Genomic DNA, 22464 nt, shown 5'->3' with positions numbered 1-22464 from the left:
AGGTCATTCCAAAGTCTGGGCGCTATAGAGCTGAAGGCCCTGTCACTCATAGAGTGAAGGTTAGTGTGGGACACAAGAGGATAACCAGAATCAGAGGAACTTAGTGGGCGAACAGGAGCGGAGTGATGGAGAAGGTCACTGATGTAGTCCAGTGCAAGGCCATTTAAAGCTTTGTAGGTTAATAACAGAACTTTAAATTCAATCCTTAAAGACTCAGGGAGCCAGTGGAGGCGAAGCAGGATGGGTGTTATGGGCTAAATGTTGTGGTCCGTGTTGGGGCTCTTGCAGCAAAGATTTGAATTAACTGGACCTATGATATAAGATTAGAAGGAGCACCTGCCAATAGGGAGTTACAGTAATTGATGCAGGATGTGATGAAAGGATGGATAAGTTTCTCAGCATTAGAAAAGGAGAGGAATGAATGAACATGGGATATGTTATGAAGGCAAAAGTAAGAAAGTTTCTTAATGTGGAATGAGAAAGGGAGAAATCAAAAATGACATCAAGATTCTTTGCATTAGAAGAAAGTCCGATGAGATCATCGCCAAGAGTGATTGAAAAGGAGCTCATTGTCTTAAAGTTCAGTTTCACTGCAGTTTAATTTTAAAGAGTAATGTTCCATTCAGGTTTTAATTTCAGTAATTATTTAATTTAAAATATAAATTTAAGTTAACAATCAATTTAACCTACACATCTGTAGACAGGTCAAGCTGTTGGAGAACGTGGAGAAATGTCAACACAGATGCAGGGAGAATGTGTGTAAGCTTTTGGAGGTGTGATGTAAAGGTGCCAAACACTGCACTACTGTGTCACAGAAATTCTAATCAAATTAAATAGGTAAAAAAAGTATTAGTCACTCAGTGATTTCCCAACCCGCTATATCCTAACCAAGGGTCGCAGGGGTCTGCTGGAGCCAATCCCAGCCAGTACAGGGCGCTAGGCAGGAACAAATCTCCAGGCAGGGCACACACACACCCACACACCAAACACACACTAGGCACAATTTAGGATCGCCAAAAAATTATACTTCTACTCAAAATACTTAACAGTATCTTGGGTACAGATGGTAAATGGTTGGGAAATTGAACAATTTAATACAAAGAACATGCATATGAAAAAAGTCCTAGTGTACCAAAACATAAAGAAATTCTCAATAAAAAAGTCTGCATTTTTATAGACTTTGTTTATGGCTTCAAACACTAAAGTTGGAGTCACTAATTAAATGTTGAACATTTCACTTCTAATCAGGCAGGACATTGGCTAACTTAGGTATTTAATGCTAATATAAATTAAGAGTTGTGACAACCTTAATCAAAACATGTTCCAGCAAATTGTGGACAGGCTGCGATTTCTTCCTTACTTTCATCAGAATAATTATTGTCAAAAACAAGTGTAAATTAATACAGGAATACATTGTTAAATAAAATAAAAGAATGATGAAGTGCTGCCTATGCTTATGTAATGGAATTGCCAGTAGCTGGCAGAAGCCTGAAAATATCTCTGGGCAGTCATAGCCTGGCAATTGACTCATGTTCAGCTAAACATGGATGCTCTGAAAAAAGAAACTGCACTGCACATTCTTACATAATGTACCTATACCCAGAATTCAGATCAAGGTCTAGTTGATTTTCAGATAATTTGCAGTCTTTACTTTTGTGCTGTATACTTAATGTAAATTTTGACTCCATTAGAACAATTATCCATACATTTTGGAAGCCATTTATCCATCTCAGGGACACAGTAAAGTAATTTCCCATAGTTTTTATTTATACACAGTCTTTGTAGTATACAGTAGTTATAAGACATTGTTGCAATGCTTTGGGGTTTATGTTGTGTAATAATTCTCTAAAATACAGGCAGGGATCTGTTTGGAGGATTTGTACTGCTTAAAAATTAACAAAGAGCACAATACAATGCATGGGATTTATGCAACTGTATATTGGTCTTGTTCTTCCTTATTTATTATATTTTCATATATGAACAATTAGATACGTTTTAATTTCATATTTGCATTTTACATAATCTGACAATCCTGCAAATATTTAAAAGTATATTTACATGTATATGTTTTGTATTTGTGTAGTTTTTTTAAGCAGTCTAATTATCCTGACATAGTGAGGTGTTATCACAGAACAAAAACTCTCTGGCACTCATATTCATCTTATCAACAGCTACTATCAGAACACAAATAGTCGCACCTATTCTGGTCACACCTTCTACTGTCTGTAAAAGAAGAAAGAAAACAATAACATATGAGTTGTGTCACAAAAATGAAGGTATGTCTGAGATGCAAAAGTACGCGCCAGTTCTCTAATGAAGAGCCTGGAATGTCTTCTTGAGTGACATGTCAGGCTTTTAATAAAGCATTAGTCAGTAATTTTCAGTTTAGTGCAGTGAAGACAAACAGTCCAGATCAGCCCATATCTTAGCTCTGCAGTGGTGTTTTGATCTTAATCTCTGTAAAAAACAAATGCTTCACTTCTACTAAAAAAACTACAACAATTATGTACTGAAAATCAGAAAAATGAGATTTAGTGTTAATCATGAGATTGAAGAATTTTCAAGAATATAGCTGTCTGTCTTCACCTGAAGAACTTCTCTATTCCATCCCCCTTTCCCCCAGTTTGAGTTTATCTAGTCTTTTAGGTGATAGGTGTCTTCATCAAGCATTTCTGTCCATCGTGTGTTCTCAAAGAGGTTTGACAAGGCTATTGGGTAAGCAGCAGCAGCTTCCTTAGAAATACTCTTAGCCATTTCCTTCCTCACTTTAACTGTCAAAGCAGAAGGTAGTTGGGTTACTTTGGGGCCAGCCTTGTACCCATTTGTGAATATGTGTAAATACTAAAAAATAAAAAAAATGAAAGATTTTTAAATTTTTATATATAAAGATTTAAGGGGTACCATTTGTAATGCACTGCATCACCTTCAACAAGGAAGCATTGACAGAAACGCAATTGTTTATGACATTGAAATGTCTCAGAAATGTAATTGAAAAGTACATTTCATGTCTGGATGTCTAATCTGATACACGGCAGCTTTACATGTGACAAGCAAGAATTTGTGCTGGTTTAAAAGTGTCTTTTAATAAGGCACCACACGAGGTTCAGAAAAGATAATACCATATCACACAGAATGATGATTTTATATTCCACAATGCATACAGAGCATTTAATTAAATGTTTAATAGAAGAACATAATAGATTTAATATATGTTACTGTATATAATATTATCATTGAATGTTGTTATGGTGTGGTTTTATCTCACTTTACCCATCGAAACTGACATCTCATAAACCATTTACTTAGGAGTTAAACACAAGAAAGATGAATAGCTGGAAGTGAAGCACACACATAAATCAAAAGAAATCAGTCCTGCAAGGCTTGCTTGATGAGGTACAAGGTAGCCCTTCAAAATAATTAATTACATGCCTTCCTTCTTCTCACTCTCCTCATTCCTTTCACCCCTCAATTTTCTTTTCCATCCTTTTACCTTTAGGACCTGGTCAGCTCTCCTGCCCTCAACAGAGCCCATGTCTTTTTTTCTCCCAATTTTGAATTATCAAGTGATAGGAGCAACTCTTCAAAGCAACAGAGCCACAAGAGCAATGCACCTACAGCTTTAAGCGGTGTCTCTGCCTTCCTGTGTATTTTAAAATGCCAAGCTCCTGCCTGGTAAATGTTTTACTCCTGGATGTCCCTCCAGCAGACTGTTATCTAACAGATCATGGATTAGCCCCAAAATTGTTCCATTACCTTGTCCTCACTATGTATAAGTATAGATTATGGGGTCTACCAACTCATTGAGAAAAGTCTCCAACAAGCCAGTGTCCCCTTTACGTGCCCTGATCTCTGAACAACTCAACTTTCTTTAATGGAACATTTTCATCCAACAGTCCAGACTCCCATCCCTTTCATTCTTCTTAACTTTTCTAATAAATGAAGCATCTAGTTGCAACAAGCCATAAACATCTCAGCATAGACCCTGGAAAAGAAAATGTAAAACCTAGCACAATATAGTCATTTCCTGATACACATAGCAACACCAACATCCACCCATCTGGGATTAGAAACCACAACTGTCTGATCCTGCCTTGCTGAGTACAATAATGCTATTTTTATAGTTCTTTTAGTCAGAGGTTACATAGTGGTTACATACAAAACATGTCTGCACAAACTCTGTTGAGTCAATAGCATAACCAACAGAATTTGGAATTAACCCTTACATAATAATGTTGATTTGATGCAAGATACAGTTACAGAGTGAATGAAGTACAAACCATATAACATCATGCCAAAGAAAGAAAACACCTTCGGACCTCCCGTACTGAGGGGCAACTTTATTAAATAATATACTGCCTGCAGAACAATATATTTAAAACATTTACATCTTTGACACTTTATGAGTTCAGTAACTTGTAATCAGTGCTCTATATTTGTGTGGAATATGAACTGAAATGTACTGACATCAAATGCAAACCTTCATGTGCAAAGTACTGTCTAGCTTGACGTGAGACTGTGTGTCCTAGCAGATTAGTCAAATTCTTGGGGCACAAAATAAATCAACTCAGTTTATGTTTATATAGTGTCCTTAACTGAGTACAGGCACCAAGCACTGTGACAAGTTCTCAAGTAAATACCAAACTTTACAAATTAGTAATTACCTAATGAGTTCACATAAATACACAGATTTGTTTGTACAAATGTAACTGACTACCTAAAATGGAACCCAGTGGTACATGCCCATGAATTCTTTGTTGAAATAAGAGTTTACACATATGTGAAGCAAATAACTCTGTGTCCTACAACCCAACTTCAGCAGGCTGGGATAAGCAAGGAACCAAAAGTCTTGACTGATGACTTCTTTGATGTACTGAGTTTTTAAGTTATTCAGCCGAAAAGCAAAATGAAAAAGATAAGCATTATAAAGGTAGTAAAAGTATTACAAAAGTATTCTAAAAGTAGTTGATTTTATTAGTCCCTGGGCACAGAACTAATTAAGAGAAGGCTAGATGGAGTGTGATGATGGAAATTTAGTAGAGGCCCAATGTATACCATTCAAGTCGTTTGTGTCCATTTTATGTTATATCAAAAAAAAAATACCTTGAATTTAACATAATGTGTTTTAACAACAGAATTTATATGGAATAACGTTCACTAAATGTCAGATGTCCAGCTTGCTAATGGGTTAAGTGGACGAGGCTGGAAGTTCCAAGTAATAAAGGAGTAGCAGGAATCGTAAATGTCTTCCATTTAGGAGTAAAAAGGGGAATAAAGAGAGATGTTAGCATGTTGGTACTCCAAATTCCTTGTATGTATTTTTTCACCTTATTAGGACAAAATTGGAATTGAGGTCTTGAACTGAAGCTAAGACAGATTTGAGTTCCCTGAAATATATTTTATTTTGGTTTTTGTTTGCCCACTAGTCTAAAAAACTAGATAAGGCTTGAATGCTTCACAGTGAGTGATGCCCTCTTTTATAACGGAATCATGATGGCACAGGTGTGCACTATGTTGCCCAGCAACACTTGCATCCATGGTCACAAAAATGGCTACATCCACCGAAAAACACAGAGAATGACAAAAAGTCAAAATCCAAAGAAATAAAAATTGACAATGCTGTGAAACAAAACAAAAGCACCAAAAATTTAAGAACCACAATAATATACTTCCAACAAAGCTGAAACTAAAATAACTACGAAAGCCAATAACAAATGAGAAAAAAATCTTAATACAATTTGAGACAAAAGCAAATACAAAACATTAATCTACCACATATTCTTGATAGTTGTGAAATGTTGGGTATCACCAGTACTCTTGCAGGTGTCTATGCAATCAAAAGGTGAGCCTAAGCACTTGAGAAATACGAGTACCTTCTGGAATCAGAGAGCAACCATTGATCATGACAGTGACCAAAAATTCTTGTTGAACTCCAGAGTAAAAGGATAAATAATTTCTAAACAAAACTGGTTCTCTAGCATTTTTCAATACCTTCAACGCTCATGTCCAAGGCATTCAAACTGGTTGATATCTATTTCCAACTTGCAAGAACACTGTTGTTTTCAAAAGAATAGAACAGAATTGCATGCAGATTTATTTTAAATTGATTTCTGTTAGTTTTTGAAGACCTACTATAATTTGTTACATTTTATGAACTTTGAGGGAGACCACAGGGTTGGAACAAAAAAAAACCACAAAAACACCACTTACCTGTGAAAGAACAAGAGAATAGAGAGCATTGTCTGGTCAATGCTGCTATTGCAGATGCCTTCGTTGAGCAGGTAGCAGGGATCCCTCACCACAGACTCCATGGAATCCTGCCTCATGATGTTGTTCAGCTTGTCTGTGTTCAAGTTCTCAAACATCAGCTGGTCGCGTAGCTGCCGGAAGTGGCTGACCGTCGGGCTGCCCAAATTGTTGTTGCCACTACCAGCTCTACCTGCAATGCCATCACATCCATTGGCAAGGTCCAGGCAGCAGCTGCAGCAGTCCAAGCCAATAGGTGAACGACACTCTTCATCTGTCATGGTAATGCACCAGCTAGTCTTCTGGCTTCTCCAAGAGAGTAAAAAGAAAGCAAAGGAACGCACGTTACTCAGGCCCAGTGCATTACAAGTTCATGAGATTGTCTCTGTGAGAGAAATTTGTCACAAAGACTGAGAAGAACTCAATGGATTCAACCTCTTCTTTAAACCTTGTTTAGCTCCTTCCTTAAAAGGTGACAAGCCTCAGAGTACCTATTCTGGATAGGGGGGAAAAAAGCAAAACTATCGTACACACTAGCAATTCAAGTAGAATGTGTGAGACTGACAAAATACACACACACACACACATACACCGAGGCTGCTTATCAATTTTTCAGCCGTGCACTTTTTTTCTTTTTTTTTTTAAACCAGCTAAAGCAGGGAGGAGGGGAAAACCTCAGTGATTGGTAAAAGGCACTGCTCAGTTCACAGAGCCAGCCCTCCCCTTTTTTTTTCCTTCCAACCTCCTCTTGACAACAAGAGACAAGGAAAAAAAAATGCAGCTACAAGGACTGGCAGATCTGCTGCTGTTACCATCAGCATTCAAGGGCCGCTGGCAGCTGCTAAGCCTGTGCGGAGCACCAGAGAGAGCACGAGCAAGCAAGCTAGTGACTCCCTATACACACCACACACCTCCTGAGGAAAAAACAACAGGCAAGGAAGCTCACAGAATCTCTGCAATGTGCCACATCTAGGACTGTCCAAATCATTCATCTCATTAGGCAACTCTAGGGTATGCCATGTTCAAAGGGGAAACCCTCCCTGATTGCTGACTAGGGCTTTTAAGACTTGCATGCTATTGGTCTTTTGCAGGTCTGTGGGCTAACCCTTTGCTGTTATCAGTGAGCTCAGCAAGCCAGCCTTAGTTTTTCCTCTCTAGAAAAAAAAGAAAAAACATGCTGCTTATCTTGCATAATTTGGCTTGTAAAATACATAGTGACACTGTATGTTGTTCATCAACAGCTGAACCCTGTGGAAAAAAAAAATAAAAATGCTTTTTTCTCCTTATCTAGAGTTGATTAAGTATCAGACCAAACACAGTTAATTGCTCAAAACTATGAGCTGTTAAAATACATTCAGTGTCATCATGTAAGATATGGGTGGAGAACATTTACTTTTTTATCAAACTAATCATTTTGCTTTTTAAGTACATGCTGTGCCAAATGTTTATCTGCTTGATATCATAATCCACAATTACCTTTTCTTTTCTGTGGCTCAGCGCATAATCAGCTGCAGGAATGGGCAGATATAATTCAAGGTAAAAATAGTTACATAGTTCAAGGTGATGAAAAATAATTGAGTGGCTTATAATAACTCCTGTTTCCAAACAGATAAATGAGGCCTTAATCATGGTACGATGCTGTTAAAAAGTGTTTGCCCCTTCCTGATTTTCTGTCCTTTTGCTTTTTCTGATCTCCAGACAAGTTTAGTGTAATACAAAAGACAAGCTGAATAAACACAACAGCCAGTTCTTAAATGATCATTTCTTTGGTTGAAAGGAAAAAGTTCACCACCACCTATATTATCCATGTGAAAAAGTCATTGTTGGAAGGAACTGCAGGTCCACAAGCTGAAATGTTGGGGTGCCAACCTAGTTGTCCCCATTTCGTTACAACAATTAAAATGTAATGAACAAGCGAAAATCAAGGTCCTAGCACGAGGAACCTTTCTTAGCTGGTAAAGTAGGAAGGAGCTCTGTCCTGCTTTGTGTTCTTGTAACGAGCGACACCTCCTCCTGGGAGCCGCAAGATATGTAGTGGTGGAGTCGGAAAGGGCAGAGTCAGTTGTCTTCACTGAGCGTCTCCTCTGCACTGCAGAGGGAGAAACAGAGCATAAGATTAGCACTAGCGCCCCCTCTTGACCAGGGGTGAAAGTACATATCTCACAAGAGCATGGAGGATAATCCATTGATGCGCATGTGTGACACCCCCTAACTTTAATATCTATTTGTGCCTCCTTTAGCAGCAACAACTGCAATCAAACGTTTCTGTTAGCAGGAGATCACTCTTTGCCATCACTGTAGAGAAATTCATCCACACTGGACAGGCTTCCACTATGAACTACTCATTTAAGGTACCACCACAACATCTTAATAAGATTCAAGTCAGGACTTTGACTAAGCCACTCCAAAACCTTAATTCTGTTTTATATTTCTACCATTCAGAGGTGGACTTGTTCTTGTGCTTCAAGTCATTGTCCTGCTGCTTAACCTAGTTGCACTTCAACTACACATCATAGGCAGATGATCCCAATATTCTTCTTGAGTACTTTCTAGCAGAGAGCTGAGTACATAGTTCTATGGCAAGTTAATAGGCCCTGAAGCAGCAAAGCATTCCCACACAGTCACGCTACCACCATTAAGATTGACTGTTGGCATGACGTTTACAGTATATTGCAGAAAGCTGTGATAGCATTATGCCAGATGTAAATGGGACCCATATCTTCCAAATGGATCAATGTTTGACCCATCAGTCCACAGAACATTATCCCTTAAATTTTGGGGTAATCAAGGTATTTTTTGGCAAATATTACACATGATTTTATATACACTTGTTTAGCAGTGCTTTTCACCTTATAGCTGTGCCTGGTATCTTTCTAATGGTGGAGTCATGAACGCTGGCATTAACTAAGCTGCGAAAGGCCTGTAGTTCGTTAAATGTTTGTCTGGATTCTTCTGTGACTTCCTGAAGGACTTTTCTATGTGCTCCTGAATTAATTTTGCTAGGCCAACCACTCTTGGGCAGATTTTCCGCTATTACAACTTGTCTCCATTTGGAGATGACAGCTCTCATGGTTGTTCACTGGAGTTCCAAGGTTTGTTTTGCAATCCTTATCTGACCTATATATTTCAGTAACATTCTTCCTCATGTCATCTAGAATTTCTTTTGACTGAGGCATTGTATACTGCTAGCTTCACATTGCTGAAAAAGTTCAATGAAGTGATTTTTAGATTCAATTGGAATGGTAGAAATTGGATTGGGTGTGTCTAGTCAAATGTAACCCTTTATCATTTTGATTTGTTTCCTTGGTTGATTGAGTGACTGAGGAGGCACTTCCTTTTTAACATGGGTGATGTAGGTGTTGGTAAACTTTTTTCCTTCAATAAATCATTCTGTAGATCATTTGAAAACTGTATTGTATTTACTCAAGTTGTCTTTTGTATTATTCTACTTTTGTTTGGAGTTCAGAAACAATGAAGTGTTATGAATAAGCAAACATAGATTCAGTCAAGAAGGGGGAAAATACTTTTTGGCGGCACTGTATATTAGGATTAATTTTTGCAGAAACCTCAGAGCTGTATTGAAGGTGAGAAAAAACTCAATACTGCACCACCATTGTGCATAGCAAACAAATGCATGGAAGGTACTGCTCAAGACTTGACTTGCTGTTGACATTTGTTTTAGATGGGGTGCAATTTCAGTAGTCACCAAAGAGCAGTTATCTTTTTTTTTCCCGTTAAACAATTAACAACTTTAATTAAGTACACCACCAGAAGGTGATTTATAAGAGTACATTAAGAGGTAAAGCTGCAAGATAAAAGTTTAACGTAAGAATATTTATTAAGATAAGTTATAGGGCTGGCATAGTGGTTTGAGTTGCTGCTTCACAGTATAAGGCTAACTTCTCTGTTTAAGCAGCAGCAGAAGCCATACCACCTATACATCAGAATAGGTAATCTACCTAAAGCTAAGCATGTGTGGGCCTGACCAGTACTTCGATTGGAAACCACCAGCCAAGAAAAATACAGGAGTGGCATATGCGTAGGATTGTGAGAATGGTTACAGACAACCCACAGATCACCTCCAAAAAACCTGCAAAAACATCTTGCTGCAGATGGTGTATCTTTACATCGTTCTACAATTCATGCACAATTTGCACAAAGAACATATACATGGCAGGGTGATGAGAAAGAAGCCCTTTCTGCACTCACGCCACGAACAGAGTTGCTTGTTGTATGCAAATGCTCATTTAGACATGCCAGATTCATTTTGGAACAAAGTGCTTTGGACTGATGAGACAAAAATTGAGTTATTTGGTCATAACAAAAAGCGCTCTGCATGGCGGAAGAAAAACAGCGCATTCTAAGAAGAACACCTGCTACCTACTGTTAAATTTGGTGGAGGTCCCATCATGCTGTGGGGCTGTGTGGCTAGTTCAGGGACTGGGGCCCTTGTTAAAATCGAGGGTCGGATAAATTCAACCCAATATCAACAAATTCTTCAGGATAATGTTGAAGCATCAGTCACCAAATTGAAGTTACGCAGGGGTTTGATATTCCAACAAGACAATGACCCAAAACACAGTTTCGAAATCTACAAAGGCATTCATGCAGAGGGAGAAGTACAATGTTCGGGAATGGCCGTCACAGTCCCCTGACTTGTGCCACAATTGCACTCGACTACACATCCGTCTCGGACAAGATACGACCTGTCCCAGCCCACTTAGCTGACTTTTCTGCAAGTTCACCAGTATAGTAAAATTACCAGAGAAACTTTGGGTCGCTTTTTGTCCTGAAGACTACACACAGCTCTTTTTTTGTAATAATTGAGCTCTCATCACAAAATAACCAGCAGCACTGGTGCTACTGTGAGGAAAAGCTTGGCAAGCCTTACAGTAGATTCAAAATATTCTATCTGTATTCCTGTTTTGAGCCCATGTAACTTCCATCTGTTATGAACTTTTTGTTGGTGTTTCTTGGTATTGTCTTTTATATTTGCAACAAGTTACACAGTAGCCAGTTTTACGATTGGACATTTTCTTTGCAACATAGCCCTCTGGTGTGGGTAACGGAAGAAATCTGTATGCTTTCTTTTTAGTTTGATGGCTTTATTCCTTGCATTGTTCTTTCTTTTTATTGGCACAATGTTCCTACCACTGTAGGTCTGCTTTGTGCATTTCAGTATGTAGTTTATCCATCCATCCATCCATTGTCCAACCCGCTGAATCCGAACACAGGGTCACGGGGGTCTGCTGGAGCCAATCCCAGCCAACACAGGGCACAAGGCAGGAACCAATCCCGGGCAGGGTGCCAACCCACCGCAGGACATGTACTTTAGTCTCTTTAATAAAATAAAATAAAAAAAAGACTGTCAATGGTAATGAGCTGTTGCTGACCCACTTCTATTCCATTTCTGTTCTCATTGTGCTTTTGGTGCCACTACTAAGTTATCAAGCAACTGCTCTTGTCATTAGAAGAAGTGATTGGAACGTTTAGGATTAGAAGGGCAATGAGACAACACTGAACTGTATCATTTTAGTTAAGTTTATAAGGTTGTTCCCTTCATTATAGAATACCGTGAGGAGGAAGTGGACGCCTAGCCCAAGTCAGAAAAATGTGACTTGTCAATGACCATAGACACTCTTATTTTTCAGCAATGCTATTAATTTGAGTTTTTGTTTTCTTCTCCTGTGTTGTCAACTTGCCACCTCATACTTCCTATATCAAAAAATTCTCAAATCCAAAGTTATTTTCCGCTTTTGGACCCAACACTACCAGGAGAGGTTCCTGCCATTGAGAATTTGAATTGGAACAACTAGGTCTGAGAATGTTATGTTCAGTGTAATCCTGTTGAGACTGGTTTCTGTTTATGATTTATCTTTAAATGCTTTTTTAATTTATGCAAAGGTTGCAAGGTTTTATAGTTTATTGCTATTATACTTTCAAATATAAATAAGCCAACAGCCATACCACATGCACTTCAGAAGAGGTCATCTACTTTAAGTTAAGCATGTTCAGGCCCGGCCAGTACTTGGATGCATGACCATCTAGGAAAAATTTGGGTAGCTGCTGGAAGAGGTGTTGGTGAGGCCAGCAGGGGGCGCTTACCCTGTAGTCTGAATGTGCACCCCCAGTGCTGTGATGGTGACACTGTGCTGTACTGATGATACATAAAACCGAGGTCCTCATTCTGTTTGGTCATAACAGATCCCTGTGCATCCTTCATAAACAGAAGGTTGTATCCTGCTGTCCAGGATACATTTCCCTCCATGGCCCAGTCATTTTGGCCCCTTAAGCATTCCCTGTCTCTAATTGGTTCTCTCTCTCTCTAATTACTTCACCACCTAAGAGCTCATGTTTGGTGAACGTACTGGTTTAAAAATGGCTGCCGTTACATCATCCAAGTGGATGCTACACATTAGTAGTGGTTGAAGTGGGTACAAACTCACTATGAAAATCTCTTTTAGCAGTGAGAAAAAAGCACTATATAAATGTAAAGAATTATTATTATTATAATTTTGAGAATGATGTTTGGTGAAAAGCACACCACAAGAAGAAGCTATAGTGAAACAGCCAAGATAACTACTACCAAGTCGCACCAGGGCAGAACTAAAGAATAAAATTTCAGATGACTAAAATGTGAAATTATTATCAAACAAACTGGGAGCTTCACATTCTAGTACTGTACAGTGTGGCAGTGGTCATTGTCCATGAATACAAGGACATTTGACCTTACACTTATTAGTACACCTTATAAGAATTTTTATTACAGGTGAAATACTTACTTCACAAGAGATCTGATAATAATAATTAATATCTAAAAAGGATAACATTTTGAAAGTAGTTTAGGCCAAAAATCCAAGTGTTTCAAAGTGCTACAGTCTGATAACTGAGATAAACAGGGAACAAGCTTTGTCATGTGCACCGTCATTTGTGTGTATCCCTTTTGGCTAAAGAATTAGACTTGGCTTGGCACAATCAATTTGGTGGTTCAAATATAATATTAGGCCCTTTTTATGACCACCGAGTCTTTAATCATTTAAATTATTGCTGCCTGTCATTTGTGATTTACTTCACACATAAACTGTTCTCATGTAAAGGTTAAAATGGCTGATATAGCACTTAACTCTAAGTAAAACTGGTAGATTTCTTGCAAACAGTTGGCCATTAACAGAGACAGAGATGTACTGCTTAGAGTCTGATATCCTAACTATTATAAGTATCCAAGTGCAGAGGCTTGTTTTGCAAATAAGTCTTTCTGGTGGCCACTCTGCTCATTGTTAGTTGAGTCATACTGACATCTGCTGTTATCAGAGCAAAGTGAAAGTCTAATTCATAGTGAATAATTACAACATAAAAATAAATCAACAGCCTTGATATGAAAATCTGACCATACAAATGCATTTTTGAAATGGCAACATCTTTACACTACAGAAAGAATCAATGCCATTTTGCTTAATCAGAATACATAATGAATCAAGGAAAACAATAACAGTAACCAGAAAGAAGAAGCATTTGGTAATGAATAGTTTGATGGATGGCACATATGTGCTGGTGTCCCTTTCAGGATGAGTTCCAATCCCTTACCTGGCATGGAGGCTCTGGCACTGAGTGGGCACAAAGAAGGGCAAAATGTTCCCTTCCCATACCAGAAGACTGATAAAGCATGTCATGAGATGCTAGTAGGATGGAAAGATAGGCAGAGACAAACTGGCAAGGCTACATACTCCCTCTACACACTAGGTGGTAGCCTCTCTTGGTGACACTACCTGTGCAGACACTTGCAAGCCATGCTGGGAACTGGAGACCCATAGGGTAGTAGTCTTCTTGGGTTTCATGGGTACCACCAGGGTGTACTGCAGAGATATGTGATCCCTACTTTGTTGGACTTCCGTTTGACATAGAAATACTTCCAACAGGCTATGCCCCAACACTGGAAGTAAACCAGGGTACGAGATAAAAGTAACCAATCAGCTTTATGCAGTTAGGTTAGAGTAGGGTGTGGTAAAATCTGGGACTTGTGTCTGTGTGGTTGTTTTTGAGGTTTGAAAGAAACAGAATTGCAAAATGGATGGATGTGTAATGACAATGATAAAGTAAATCTCAGGAGGCAAAACAGTATAATTGGAGACACTGGACTATTGTATTTACAGAATAATAACAAGAACAATTACTCTGTCAGTTCATAATGTACAGGGGCTTTTATTATAAGCACAATTACAAAGCAATCAGACAAACAATACCTTCTTAAAGTTATGGATTTTAGTGGAAAGATATTATTTAGCTGGACTTATTTCAGGCTAAAATAAAACAGAAAAAATATAACAGGAACAAAAACCTTGAGATACACCTGGGTATTGTGTAAAAAAATCAGAGCAGTTTGAAAAGGTGGAAGGCTGGCCATATGCAATGTGTAAACACACATTTGAATCTCTGTCTCTCATTCCCTCACTTTGTTTCTTTGCCACCTTTTCTTGACTTCATTGCTGCTTTGATATGCTTGACCATAATGCTGTCCTCGAGAATCTGAATAACCTGAGTATGTTGTAATGTGCTACTCCTACATGAGCACTGACTTTTCTAGTTATATACAGAAGAAGCAGTGTCTCCATCCCTTACAATACAATACAATACAGTTTTTTTTGTATAGCTCAAAATCACATAGGAATTGCCGTAATGGTCTTTAACAGGCCCTACCTCTTGACAGCCCCCCAGCCTTGACTGTCTAAGAAGACAAGGAAAAACTCCCAAAAAAAACCTAGTAGGGAAAAAATGGAAGAAACCTTGGGAAAGGTAGTTCAAACAGAGACCCCTTTCCAGGTAGGTTGGGCATGCAGTGGGTGTCAAAAGAAGGGGGTCAATACAATACAATACAATACACAGAACAGAACAAATCCTCAAAAAAAATGTAAAAAAATTTTTAGAAGTAGATGATATCACATAATAAGATTTAGATAATTTTAGACTCCTGGAGACCTCATCCATCAAGCTGCCTCCCCCATTTGGCCATTCCACGGCTGAAACAGTGTTGGGCCAGCCAATCCGATGATTTCTTACGATTCCTGCGATCCTCCATCAGAGATGACTTTACCTTAGGCAGGCAAAACAACTTGGCAGGTGGGCCGTGGTACCAAGTGCCACATTTGAGTACTGAGAAGAGAAACAGAATAGGTGAGGGTTAGTATCCAATTCTAACAACAAAGATGCAGTATGTACAGTTAATCAGCAGCTCTAGTCAGGATATGCTAAACTGAAGTAGTGAGTCTTCAGCTGGGATTTAAAAGCTGAGACCGAAGGGGCATCTCTTATAGTAGCAGGCAGACCATTCCACAGTTTAGGGGCCCTGTAACTAAAAGCTCGACCTTCAGCTGTGGGGATTAAAATTAAGTACGTAGTAAATTCACCTCAATAATTGTATATATTGTGAAAATGTTTACAGCAAACTCAACTTAGTCATTATGTTCAAACATTTTCCATGAATGCAATATCGTATCTAAAAAAATCTTGATATTTGGATTGTGAAATTTATGTCTGATGCTTCTAGTCTTTCGCCATATTGCTTGGACCCTACAGCGCACTTGGGATATTTATTCTCAGCTGTGTACGTGTGCAGTCTGAACTTTTCAGTACCAGCTTACTTGAAGGACACGTTTCTTTAAATTGACTCATTGCTTGAATTTGTGTTCCAGTTTAAAGGGTACTTCTGGCTATTTTGATGTGGTCATCATCATCACATTGATTACTTAGGTACAATACAACTTAGCACTTGAACATTGAAAAAAAACAGACATTTATTAATATTCATTTGCACTTCTTCTTTTGGAGTTGAATATTTAACGTCCATACTGAGATGTATATCTTTTATAGGGTTTTTTTTGCTCACCTGACAGGTGACAGAGAAAAGTCAGAGGAAAGTGAACAAGCCATGGACTATTGGAAGGTAGGAAAGTGGGCTGGATAAGGAGTTTTGGAAAATTCTTTATTAAGAATCTTATAGAATAGTAGGTTTTGAAGTTTTTCCTACTTTTGTTATTTTATTGTCTACAATTACCTACCTGTTTATGTACTTGGACCTCCTTGGCTTCATTTGGTTTATGGGTCTGCTCACTAGTGCCCCTGTAAGTTCAGTGTACAAACAAACTCACTACCTACCTCAGATGCACCAAAGCATAGATGTCTAATAACTTCCTACAGCTAAACACGCACAAAAATGTTTCTTGTCACTTAACAAACTTATGTTTTCTACAGATGGAGTACATGTGAACAGTTCTACCATGGAAAGTGTCTAGGAATGATTTTAACTACTGATGTGAGCTATAAAAAATAATAATTGTATGTTGGCTCAGCTCTTCTTGCTAGAATTTAGCTCCTGTTAACTTTTCCCATTGTCTACTACTACCAACACCCTTGTAGTCATGATTAGGAGCACTTAATATTTTGAAAATCACATCTCTTCTGATGTATAATAGTTCTTGCATGTATTACCTCTTGACTGGATTACTTCAATTCACTCTTCAAAGATCTTCTTGATCAAGAGCATAATTACAAGTTCAGGGTGGTGCAGCCAAACATCTGACATACGCAAACCATAATGAACAAGTCACCACTTAACTGTTCTGACTGCACTGGCTTTCCGCACAATATTGTATTATGTTTATACCAAAGCTGCCTCGGATTGCCTGTTCTTAAGTCTTACCAGGCCCCTGAGGTCCTCTGACTCTAGCCTTCTCACTATTCCAAACTTTTTTGACTATCGTTACTTGTTTTGGCCCTCTGAGACAATATTTTGTCACATTTTCAGTATTTTTATTAATCATTTTCTTTGCACTTATTTATTTTTAGCATTGCAATGGTGACATCATTGCACCATCATTTTTGTTCTTGTCTTTTGTGACCATAGCCATGTTGTTTAGAACTGTAATACTCGCTACCAACCCTGTGATCGCTAGTAGTGTTATGCATGACATCATCATTTGGTCCCTTTAAAAGAGGGCAGTAGTAGCCATTAACACTCCCATGCACTGGATTTTTAATAAAAAAATCAACATAACTGTCACTTGCAGTTCAGGTTTATGCAATCAAACCTAGATAGTGAAGTGGTCTTTTTGTACTTCAAGTTTTGTTTCTGTGAGGTAAGCTTTGAATGATCAGTACCTTTGACTTTGTCCCCGTCACCTTGATCTTGTCACTGCACTCTCCTTCCTTTTAGCATCTTCCTCAGAATTGCAGGATGCTAAAGGGCAGCACTTCTATGAAAACCATATGGCTGGAACATTGCCTGTTTCTGGAAAGTCAGCTCATTTCCTCTTGTTTCTGGTATACAGTAAAACTGCTGCCTGCCTTTTTGATTTTGTTATCCCATTTTGTGAAATATCCATCTGACTTCATATGATCACCATAGTACTCTGTGAACAGTCAATGTTAAGTTGGCCATCTAGCTCTGTGAAGAGGATTACTTGTGTTCTTCTGTTTTGCACTTTGCCTTGATATACTTGCAACTACAGTGTAATCTCAAATATTTAAATGTACCAACTCTACTGATCTTGATTGTATGATACCATCATCTCATACTGTCAGTCTGCTCCCATGTATTATGCCTGCTTTGCTAATGTATGCAAATTTTGCTTTTCTTGTAAAATATTAAGTATGGAATGATCTTGTATGGTAACTTTGAATTGTCCTTGTGTTTTTTTTTTTGAAGCCCCTGAGTTCTTTAAATTATGCTATAAAGATAAAAATTCATTAATGTTTATCTGGTTTACAATAAGACTGAGGAACAGCTGGTTTCTAACATAACAATATAATATTCTCAAACCAATTAATTCAACGCAGCGTTTGAGGACGGCCAGAGCCTATCCTGACAGCATTGGAGGCAAACCAGAAACCAGCCCTAGACAGAGCACCAACCCATTATTGGGTCCACACACACACGCTAGGTCAATTTATAATCATCGACTTATCTATCTTGCACAACTGTACAGATATGAGAGGAAAGACCATACAGGCAGAAAGAGGGGAACATCATGAAGACAATAACCTAGCATATGATTCAAATCTCAAGATGCTAGACATGTGATACAGCAGCACTATTCACTGTGTCATTGTCTCATAGTAAAAAACACAAAATGGGAAAACTCAATAAATTGTGAATTAATGTTTGAATTCTAGTTTTTAATATCAAAGTGCCAACATGAGAGCAAGCCTAAAAATTACTCAAGGCTCAATAATAAAAGATCGGGTGGTTACACATCTAGGCAAAGCTTGGCCACTATTTGGACTAGGCCAAGTCAAACCATACTTACCCTCCCAGATGTTAGTTCCCCACACTCAGATCCCCAGTTGATGATAAAACAAACAAGTACATTAAACAAGTTATTAAAGTGATCCATGGATAATATACATTGGAAGTGAAATATAAACAGACACACACCACCTCTGAAAAATCCATCCCTTCCAATAATATTTCCTCTGTGGAGTGTAAAAGTGAGGAAACAAAGAGAGTGTCAAGTTCACCAATTGTCTGTAAAGGATGAGGAACTCTACCTCAAGAACTACGTGTGTGCTTTCTAGAGAGCTCTATAAAATCACTTCAGTTACCTAAAAATAATGTCAGGAGTAACTTTTATGGAGATCTCTTGGTTGAATGTATTGAGTGCCCCCTTGTGGTTATATTATATAAATCCCTTATGTCTATTATTTTTTGATGGGAAGTCCCTACAAACAGGAGAATTACCCAGAGTCAGGAACATTGTATAATTCTGTGTTACACCAGTGCTGATAGCTACAGACCAATTTAATTAACCAGTTTAATGACAAATTACTAAGGGCACGTTCCTCTTTACCTACTACATATAATGTATATGAATCCATTTTTAGGCCACTACAAAATCTTGAATTTGAAGGTAAATGCTGGCTAATGTTTTCTTCTGCATACAACTACACAACCACACATCATTTTTGTATAGCAACATACACTGTATATTAGAATAAGGAAAAATACACTGCCAGATACATCCACATCCGTATTTCTTCATTTATTTTAACCAATAAGCTAAAATTACCAATTTCAGAGGTATCATTCTAACAATTCAGGGGACAGTGGGGAATCGCATAGCAGAAGAAATTATAATAATGAAGTAGTGTTATGACTGCTGTTACTTTAAAGTTACAATTTGATGTTGGTTAAGTAATATTGAGGCAAATCTATGTAAGTTGTCATCAAGCTTAATTTTATCCACCAAGGGTTTCATTTTTTCAGTTTTCTTATCTTACTGCCCTTTATGCCTTCTTCTGGCAAATAAGATCAGCAACAAAGGCCTTCCAACACTGTCTGTCTTGGGCCAGTTTCTCAACAGTGCTCCAGGTCTGCCATCATGAGTTCCTGGGCCAGCTCCTTTTGCGTCTAGTACAGGCGCTGTTTCGATGATTGCTTCCTCTGCTTCTGATGACATGGCCAATCTATCCCTGTCTTCTTTTCATCATAATGGTGGCCATATTCTCTAGATGGTATCATTCTAGCAAATCTTAATTAGAAATGGTTCTTGGCCAGAAAATATGCAGGACTGGTGTCAGAGTTTTTGTGTGGAATCTTGTATCTGTTCTTCCATCGGGCTTCACTATGCTACCTAATAGGTGAAGGTGTCAGTCATAGACAGGACTTCTCCATTTATCTTAATAGATGTTGGTCTGTCTACATTGAGTTTCATAACCTCTGTCTCAGACTGGCTGATCTGTAATCCCAGATGTCTTGAGACAGGTTCATTTTTCTTATATGTAGTTGTGAGTATGTGACAGCAAAGCAGTGTCATCAGCAAAGTCAAGGTCTTCAAGGGTGGAGGAAACTATCCATCTGATACCTCTTGGTTAATATTCAAACTCTGCATCACCCAGTCAATGACCTGGCTAAACAGCAAGGCAGACATCACACAGTGTTGCCTGACACCTATGTTTCAAAGCAAATGTCACTGCTTCCCACACGAAAAATGAAGCTGGTATAAAAGCTCTTGATGAGCAGTGCAATCTCCTATGGTTATGCCATATGTTCTTAGAATACACCAGAGGCTGCCTCTGTGGATGCTGTCAAAGGCTTTCTGAAAGTCAATGAAATTTATGTACAGCTGCCTTTGTCACTCTGTGCATTGCTGAATAATATTGCCAAGATTTCATCAATACATTTCTTTTCTTTTTGGAACTCAGCTTATTCAATCCTTATTTAGTGTCGTAGCTAGGGGCTAGCGGAAGGGGTGGTCCGCCCAAGGAAGTATTATTGGCCAAAAGGCTCAGTACAATTTGTGTGTATGTGGCAGGGTTCAGAAAAATATCACTCACAAATAAAAAAGTAAAACTCTCTGAATTTTATCCACAAATGCTTCAAAAACAATTTTCAGATTGTGCTTCTGTGACGGCATCAGACAGAGCAGTTGAGGCAATAACAAAAATAAATATAAACATTACACCGATAATAATTTCTAGGAAGATAAACAACTAATTTACAATTTCTAATTTTGTTTCGTTATCAATCCGAATGTGTTCTTGCTCTGCACAGAAAACATCCCCACCTAGTACTTGTACACTACACTGGTTTTGGTTTTCGTGGTGTAATTATATTGAACTAATAATTATAACACGGCTTATCAGTGCGTCTATACTATATTTTTGTTTAGTTGAAGCTTATAAATAATTATATGTGAAAAATTATTGCTGTTTTTCTATATATGAATAAATCTGTACAAAACCTATCTTAATTTTTCTCTATATATCCATCCATCCATCCATTTTCCAACCCGCTGAATCCGAACACAGGGTCATGCCGGAGCCAATCCCAGCCAACACAGGACACAAGGCAGGAACCAATCCTGGGCAGGGTGCCAACCCACCGCAGGACACACACAAACACACCCACACACCAAGCACACACTAGGGCCAATTTAGAATCACCAATCCACCTAACGTGCATGTCATGGATTGTGGGAGGAAACCGGAGCGCCCGGAGGAAACTCACGCAGACACGGGGAGAACATGCAAACTCCATGCAGGGAGGACCCGGGAAGCGAACCCAGGTCTCCCAACTGCGAGGAAGCAGCGCTATCCACTGCGCCACCGTGCCGCCCCTCTATACATCATTTTAATTTTTTATTTAAATAGGTGAACATATTCAGATATGTTGGAGGGTGGCAAATTGAAGCACCGTCCCGCCCCAAGTGGCATGAACTCTAGCTACGCCACTGTCCTTATTAGCATGTCAACTGCCTCTGAGATTTGTTGGTTGATGATTTTCACCAGCATTTTACTTGGAATAAATACATGGGTAATACCAGACCAGTTGTTGCAGTTACTGAGTGTTCCTTTTTTAGGCATTTTGACTATTTTGCCTTTGTTTCAGTATGGTGCAGTATGCCACTGAAAGTGAAAGCAATGTTTGTCACACTAGGACAGCATAGCTATCTATAGCTTTGTCTGCGTTTTTTTTATATAGCTATTGAGATCATGGGCACACTTACCTTGAGGAAGGAGGAGGTGTGTTGCATCTCCATAGGAGACACAATGTCTCAATGGTTCTGGTCTTGCATATCCGCAGCATGCAAGCCTGATTTATGCAGCATTTTGGGCAGGAAGTTCACGGCATCTGATCGGGTGAGGCCTGCTGTCTGTTACGCTCTGCCACAGTGGCATAGCTGGGGGGGCGCAAGGGGAGACATCTGTCCCCGGGCACAGCATCCAGGGGGCGCCAAATTTCCCTTCCACATTGTATTTTGGCAAACAGCAGGGGGCGCGAAATCTTCAGTTGTCCCCGGGCACTGAAAACCCTAGCTACGCCTCTGCTCTGCCACTACTAGTAAAGGGAAAGGAGGCAAGGCGAGAGGTGCATTGCCATGTTAAAAAGAAGCCAATCGTGCAAGTTTAGAAAGTTCCGGGCAAATGTTTGAAAATGAAAACCAGTAACACTAACTGAAGAGACTGCAATGGCATGCAGAACATTGGAAGGGAGAGGCAGCTCCTTACGGAGCATGTGCTGACAATTGCCTCAGTTAAATAGGAGAGCTCCTGGAGTACAGGACAGTGTAGTGTGAGCATTGTCACTGGGTGCTTTCTGATTAGGGAACAAGAGGAGGTCAGTGGTTGGGTGCCACAATCTCCCTTCGACCTAAAAAACCGATGAATGGACGTTAGAGGTTGTCTTTTAAATGGGTTTTGACCAAATCATAGACTGAAGATAGAGTGGTG

At 38.8% G+C, this 22464-nt stretch overlaps 1 protein-coding gene across 1 annotated transcript in view; it reads right to left on the bottom strand.

Moving 5' to 3' along the window:
• Positions 1–6832, bottom strand: part of tsc22d3 (TSC22 domain family, member 3) — a 174548-nt gene extending 167716 nt beyond the window's left edge. The window contains exon 1 of the mRNA XM_028816079.2: positions 6208–6832. Within this exon, the coding sequence (XP_028671912.1) occupies positions 6208–6524 (317 nt within the window). The 5' untranslated portion in view covers positions 6525–6832. The remainder of the gene's footprint in view (positions 1–6207) is intronic.
• Between the last annotated feature and the right edge of the window lie 15632 nt (positions 6833–22464).

This window comes from Erpetoichthys calabaricus, chromosome 12, assembly GCF_900747795.2.
Source record: "Erpetoichthys calabaricus chromosome 12, fErpCal1.3, whole genome shotgun sequence".
In the NCBI taxonomy this organism is placed as follows: Eukaryota; Metazoa; Chordata; class Cladistia; order Polypteriformes; family Polypteridae; genus Erpetoichthys; species Erpetoichthys calabaricus.
The sequence above is the reverse complement of the archived record's forward strand: the minus strand, read 5'-3'. Positions and strand labels throughout refer to the sequence as shown.